This window comes from Populus alba, chromosome 17 (assembly GCF_005239225.2).
Source record: "Populus alba chromosome 17, ASM523922v2, whole genome shotgun sequence".
NCBI classification, from domain to species: Eukaryota; Viridiplantae; Streptophyta; class Magnoliopsida; order Malpighiales; family Salicaceae; genus Populus; species Populus alba.
This window is the reverse complement of record NC_133300.1, coordinates 4,574,765-4,581,803: the sequence shown is the minus strand read 5'-3', so window position 1 is coordinate 4,581,803 and position 7,039 is coordinate 4,574,765. Positions and strand designations below refer to the sequence as shown.

Below are 7,039 nucleotides of genomic sequence, written 5' to 3'. Positions count from 1 at the left end.
ACCGAAATTTAGCCTTGGAAATCTTGTCAAAACCACAGCAAAAACACCAAGGCAAAACATCTCCCAACTCCACATTTTCTCTGCACTCCTGCTTTCCAATGCCAACTATTTTGCTTAGGATTTTCCTTCTTTACAACCTGCTTAACTCTTTCCTCCTCTCTTTGGTCCCCAAGAAGCTTAGGTTCCTCCTCCCAACTTCTTGGTACCACCACCACCAAGCCAACACCAACACTTCTTGGTGCCACCCCCACCAAGCCAATACCAACACCAAGAAACCCTCTTCTTTGCTGCCATCTCCATCTCTTGTTTTGACAAGAATGGACCAAGCTGAGTTAAAGAGAGTTTTTCAAATGTTTGATAGGAATGGAGATGGGAAGATCACCAAGAAGGAGTTGAATGATTCTTTAGAGAATCTAGGCATCTTTATCCCTGATAAAGAGTTGACTCAGATGATTGAAACGATTGATGTCAATGGTGATGGTTGTGTGGATATTGATGAGTTTGGTGAATTGTATCAATCACTCATGGATGAGAAAGATGAGGAGGAAGATATGAGGGAGGCTTTTAAAGTTTTTGATCAAAATGGGGATGGTTTCATCACCGTTGATGAGCTCAGGTCTGTTTTGGCATCACTTGGGCTTAAACAAGGCAGGACTTTAGAGGACTGTAAGAGGATGATAATGAAGGTGGATGTTGATGGTGACGGAATGGTTGATTACAAGGAGTTTAAGAAGATGATGAAGGGTGGTGGATTTAGTGCTTTGGGCTAATCATATGCTCATATTTCACTAATCTTTATTATGGATGTAAATAGTTTGGAAATCAAGATAGAAAGAGTGATGATCATCAAACAGGATCAGCTTTACAAAGCGTTTCTGCTGCGAATCAATAGCACACGGCTACAGCAGTCGATCATTGATCACAGTTGCTGGCATGAGGCAAATCAAAGCCATCAAAGTTAAGCCTGACGGGGTTTGGAACTCTAGAGTAGGCAATTTGTATTGGGGTTTCACTAGTTTTTTGAAATCTTTTTGATTGGCTTGGTGGGTGGTTTCGTTGTTCTTCTTGGCTAAATCCTCCATTATTTATCATTGTTTTCATGTTATGTGATTTTTTGTAGCATGCTGCTATTTCACTACTGCTCTGTCTCTTGCAAACTAGAATATAGTTTTCATGAAGAGCTCTTCTGAACATCCATGATTTTTGCAAAATAACTTCAATTTGCAGTGAAATGTCCTACACAGATAAAAAGGAGTAGTGGGTTTGCTCATCTTGAGGTTGAGATGCAGTAAAATGAGCTGTTGGATTGCTTCCAATTTGGTACATCTGAAGATTAAAGTTCGTCCAAGTCAAGAGTCAGGGCTTGAATAACAGTTCAATTCAAACCCTAAAATGCTAACCTAAATTTGCCACTATAAGAAGAAACCAACTGAACATTGACTTCTGTAAAATGAGGAAGAAGAAGCTACAAAAAATCCAAAGAAAACCCAACCACTACGATGGGATTACAACTGTGTGCCCAAACGGCTACAACCGGAAACAGAAGGCATTTTGCAGGGTTGAAACAAATCTGAGCAGGGGAGAGAAATGAAGCATTTGGTTCCCTTGCAAGTCCACCAGCTGTTGAGATGTTCAGATCAGAGAAAAACTCAGATGGAATTTCCAAAATGAACAGGATATGGCCATCTTCCTCCACTTGACTATGAGCTAAAAGCATTGTATATACACCAAAAAAGTTCATGACTTGTATTCATTCTATTTCAGTGTTCTCCAGAAAAAAAGTTTTATGTCAATTATACAGATGGTCAGCCTCGATCGAGAGGAAATCCAGAAAAGAGTGAGCTCGATGTTCTAGTTTGGCATCCACTGAAAAATTGCAATTTATCTGTGTTACACAAACTACAAATCACCAAGTTCAATTTCTTTCAAAGTGTTAACTATTTCTTCAACTCTTATAGACATGAATTCTTCATGTTCCTTGAGATCTTGGAGAATCATGCATAGCTGTTGTTAAAAAATCTCCCTCACTCAAACCATCTCAAAATACATCACAAAACACATCACAGATAAGAATGTTATTTTTTTTTAGAAATATATGTTATCTTATATATTTATTTCCACTCTCTGATACAATTTTGAACTGACATATTTTCTAGGTGATACTTTAGTATATTTCACTAACTTATTAAAAAATTGATCCCGGATCCTCTATTCTTGAGTGTAGTCCTAAACTGGTATATACTCCTAGCAATGCCTAAGAATATATCACAAATTTGATAAGGATACTCTCGTTGATAGATCAAATAAAGGGACAATATTTCCTAAATATGTGTATACTTGCAATCTAGATTTACCCTTCGTTGCAATCTAGATTTACCCTTCGGTTCCAAGCAGGAGGTGAGTCCCACCTGCTAAGGATAGACAACATTCAAACTCGTCAAAATTTAATTTTTTTTTCTAAGTATTGATATTGAACCCATACAGAATTAGGTCTCTCAAGAGAGATTGTTTGAATTGACAGGCCGAGAAAACCTAGTCACATGGTGAGTTTTGTCTTTCAAAAAAGCCTTTTAGAAAAAGAGGTGAACCTTGTGCTATATAAACGATCAAGACCCTTGTCTCTTAGCTGCGCATGATAGGCTCCCCAAGAGTTATTATCCTAGCTAATGGGCTAGAACCACATAGCCACATAAGGAGGTTGTCCTTAAAAAAACATCTTTTGGAGAGAAAGGTGACCATTTTGCTATATAAGCAACAAAGACCCTCATTTCCTAGTTGATGTGCGATAATAACATCATCATATCTCTCTAAACAAGGGGCTCGAGTAGCACAACATGGTTGATGGTTTCATAGTTGGCGATCAGTGTCCATACTCGCACATGATAGGCCTCTCAAAATATATTACTATAGCTGACGAGCCAAAACCATTTAGCCATTAGTGAGTTTTATCATTTAAAATGCATATCTTAGAAAGAGATGTGATCCTTGCATTATATATATAAATGACTAAAACCCTTGTTTTGATGAGGGATAACAACATCGTCATAGCCTCCTAAACAAGGAGTTTAGGTAGTGCCACATGACTAGTGTTTTTATAGACAACACTAGTGATAATATGTGTCCATACCCTTGTATGATAGATCCTTAAAAAATATTGTTCTATCTGATAATCCGAAATTCATAGCGAATTTTGTCCTTTAAAAGATGTTTATTGGAAGTGATTCATGTGGCGTCTAAGTCTTTGGACTTCTAACAGATGTGGTAAATGAAATCATTATTATGCAATAATGTTAATGCTGTAAAGAGATGAATTGAATTATTGTCAAAAGTAATGATAATTAACAGAAACTTAGTATAATTATAGAACCTGACCTTGGTGGGTCTCGAATTGGCGTAGAAAACGCCACCGTAACATCATCGATAATGCCCGGATATTGGATGGCAGTTATCTATCGGATCTAATTGAACTAAATTAGAGAAGATAGGATTTAATTCACCAAATCTCTTTTCATAGGGACTAAATAAGAATATTTTCACAAAATAAAAAATGAACTAAGCCCAGGATTTAATAACTTTTGGACCAACTTAAACAAAACCTGAAACGCGAAACCCTGCTTAGAGCCTCCAAAGACTGGACATGAGAACGGAAAATAGTTGTCTTAATCTCTTCTTCCTTCTCAAGAAAACTCCGCTCGTCTTTCCTGCCACCGCCACCACTTTTCAACCCCCACCCATGACACACCTCAGTTGACCCTTTCTCCTCTTCCCTATTCTCTCTCTTTTGATCTTCTTGTCCTCCTGCCTTGTCTTCTCCAATGACTTATCGGAGAAGACAAGCTACCGGTTGTTCTAGATGGTCACTCGATGACCTTTTAAACTCTAGTTCTGCTAGCAATGTAAGTTCACCGAATTTTGCAGAATCTACATCGTGCTTCGAAGAGCATCCCATTCCCAGGATTCCCAAGTCGAAGGAATATTTTTTTTCGCCTGGCTGTCGTCCATCACATGTACGCGAAAAGAGAGGGCCTTGTGGTGTCAAGATCGCCCGTTTTGCTGGACATGTTGGACTGAAAATTGGGTAATCTTACATTCAGTTTTATCCTTATTTTTCTCATATGTACGGTGCAATATTAATTTCATATAATGTTTATTATGAAGTGTTTGAAAGATGAATGACAAATTATTAGGTGAATTTAGTTTATCATAAGATCGTGCAAACGATTAATAAAACATTTACAAATCGTTAGATTTGTCCATATCTTCAATTTAACGAGTCACGTTTTGAATGCGAATCTCTTCATGTTTAGGATTCAATAGCATAATTATAATTATAGAATGAAATAATAAAAAAAATACACCGATCACAAAATGATGTGACATCCTTTCATATTTCATATCTTAATGATGATTATGGAATGAAATAATAAGAAATACATCAATCTAAAGATAATGTGGACAAATTTAATGATGCGTTAACGATTTTATTGGTTTGATACATGAAATTAGATACTGATAATTTCTCAAAACAAAAAATAATAGTGAAAATGTCAATAGAAAACCTATAGCATAAGTACATAACATGCAACTGCATTGAATTAACTATAATGAACTCATTTCTGGAGCTGATTTCATGTCATGTCTAATGTCTTCATAACAATCCAAGGGTTCAACAAGGTGATGATGTTGGCGGCAATCCAAGTCAAGAGGATGCTGATGTTAACAGCAATCCGAGGGTTCTTCAACAAGTTGCTGACGTTTCCAGCAAACCAAGTCAAGAAGGTGATGATTTTTTCAGCAATCCAAGGGTTCAAAAAGGTGCTGACGTTTCCAGCAATCCAAGTCGAGAAGGTGATGATTTTTTCAGTAAACCAAGGGTTCAAAACGGTGCTGATGTTTCCAGCAATCCAATTCAAGAAGGAGATAATGTTTTCAGCAATCCAAGAGTTCAGGAAGTTCCTTTACAGCGTTTACAGGAAACGAGAATGAGCAATGTTTGTTCTCTTACACAGAAGGTAACCGGCTGTTGGTCTAGTTTTTCTATTCCATTTTATTATTAGCAGATATGCACTGATTTTGCAGTTCACTTGTGGATTGATATGGACAAAGTGAAAAGCATAACGATTCTGCCAATTGTTTGGCAGATTAGTAGACGAAGTCTTGCAATTACAAATTGGGAAAAGGGTGGTCTTATTGGAAGCGGTTCATTTGGATCAGTATACAAAGGATCCAATGAAAAGGGATCATTTTTTGCTGTGAAGGAAGTTTCGCTTAGTAATAAAAGAAGTCTGGGCCCTCTCCGGAACGAGATTTCTATATTGACAGGTTTGGATCACGAAAACATAATTCAGTATTATGGAACAGACGAAGATGAAGAAAAGCTTTACATTTTTCTAGAGCTTGTAAGTCATGGCACCCTTGAACAAGCATATAAGAATTTCCCTTTCAAGGAATCCCAAGTTTCTCATTACACTCGACAGATATTGCAAGGTCTGAAGTATCTTCATGGTTGTAATGTGATTCATAGAGATCTTAAATGTGCAAACATACTGGTGACCGAATTTGGAAACATAAAACTTGCTGATTTTGGTCTGTCTAAATTCATGGAAGATGGTCAGTCTTTGAAGCCTGGCTCGAGAAGTTCATTATGGATGGCTCCCGAAGTTGCTAATCCTAAAAGTGGCGGGTATGATTTTCGAGCTGATACATGGAGCCTTGGATGCACTGTGGTGGAAATGTCGACCGGAAAGTCTCCACAGTACAATGTCAGGGATGCGTGGGCCTTAGAACGTGCAATTAGAAAGGGCACCGGACCTATTATTCCTGATTCTCTCTCACAAACTTCGAAGGACTTCATCAAGAAATGCCTGCAGCCAGATCCAAGTATGCGTCCAACTGCTGCCGAGCTTTTAGCTCATCCTTTCGTGAATGAATCATCTTGCTCGCAACCTGATCTTAGCGAATTGCTTTATGGTGAAAGGTGAACCTTCAACACTTTTCTTTTTCTTTTCAAATCTTATTGTATTATGGACTTGGATTCTAAATCTGTGAGTTCAACCTTTTAGTTTTGATGAATCTGTACTCTGTGCTGTTGAACATTCCCAGCTGTACTCAATGAAGTTGGTTAGCTAGCCAGCCGAGGACATTTAATCTTCTGGTCTTGTTTTTGAATCCGTATCTTCTGTTTATTCTCCTAGATGTATTTCTTCAGAGCTTGCAAGATCAAAACAGAAACATTAAGCACCATTACAATGGAAAGTACGCGTTCCAGCAGCTGCGAGCAGATTACTTAGGCTTAATTCAATTTTTTCTTTTTCATTTTTTATTCTTTAATTCAATTTTGAGTCAATTTATTGTTCTTTTCTAGATCAATCTTAACCCTCCCTGTGGCATAATTCATATCATTGATCTTTTGAAATGAACATCATTAATAGGCCTCTTACAATGTTAGTGACAGACGGAGGGACCATGCATGATCAATTATTACAAGTATAAAGTCTTGAGTGACCAAAATTGAAGTAAAAGGGCTGATGTCATGTGTGGAGGTGTGTTTATTGTAGCTGGCATTGTAAATTGTAATAATGCAATTAGCCTGGCTTTTGGGGTAAGAGGGTTTTTATTTTTTATTTTTTTTAATAGTGAAAATACTAAAAAGCCTTTCAAGTCAAGGAATATATGCCTGGTGTTCATGGGCAGTTCAGTTTTTTCCTTTTGAATACGGAGTGAAATTACTTAAATGCTCTAGGAAGTTTTTTGGTTATTTATTATGTTTTGTTGAGGGTGTTATAGTCTTTTTTATTTATGAATTTATAATAAAATTATTTAATTTCCATTGAAGTAAAAAACACCCCTTCATGCAAGGGTCTTTCATGTCTTTTCATATTGTTTTTTTTTTATTTTTTTGTGGAGGATGTTATGGTCTTTTAATAAAAATTAAATAATATTAAAATTTTAAAAGTTATTGACGCGAGGGAGGTGTTCACGCACTTTGTGCAGCTCGTGTTGTGCCTCCTGATGGTAAAACCTTCCTTTCTATCATGAC

The 7,039-nt window shown here is 37.0% G+C and overlaps 2 protein-coding genes across 2 annotated transcripts; both read left to right on the top strand.

The window, feature by feature from the left end:
- LOC118051922 (calmodulin-like protein 3) lies at positions 1-1,138 on the top strand. Its single transcript, XM_035062704.2, has one exon. It carries the CDS (start codon positions 99-101, stop codon positions 768-770), a length of 672 nt encoding a protein of 223 aa, XP_034918595.1. The 5' UTR covers positions 1-98; the 3' UTR covers positions 771-1,138.
- A 2,677-nt stretch (positions 1,139-3,815) lies between these two features.
- LOC118051921 (mitogen-activated protein kinase kinase kinase 3) lies at positions 3,816-6,642 on the top strand. The gene is made up of 4 exons (XM_035062701.2): positions 3,816-4,078; positions 4,664-5,012; positions 5,142-5,487; positions 5,608-6,642. Exons 1-4 carry the CDS (start codon positions 3,816-3,818, stop codon positions 5,979-5,981), a joined length of 1,332 nt encoding a protein of 443 aa, XP_034918592.1. The 3' UTR covers positions 5,982-6,642.
- The last annotated feature ends 397 nt before the right edge of the window (positions 6,643-7,039 follow it).

What these genes read in the sequence shown, in the direction of transcription:
- LOC118051922 (XM_035062704.2), top strand. Translation starts at nt 99, where the DNA reads ATGCCAACTATTTTGCTTAGGATTTTCCTTCTTTACAACCTGCTTAAC.
- LOC118051921 (XM_035062701.2), top strand. Translation starts at nt 3,816, where the DNA reads ATGACTTATCGGAGAAGACAAGCTACCGGTTGTTCTAGATGGTCACTC. An exon ending in CATGTTGGACTGAAAATTGG is followed by an intron (nt 4,079 to 4,663) that starts GTAATCTTACAT and finishes TAACAATCCAAG; the next exon opens with GGTTCAACAAGGTGATGATG. An exon ending in TTTGTTCTCTTACACAGAAG is followed by an intron (nt 5,013 to 5,141) that starts GTAACCGGCTGT and finishes ATTGTTTGGCAG; the next exon opens with ATTAGTAGACGAAGTCTTGC.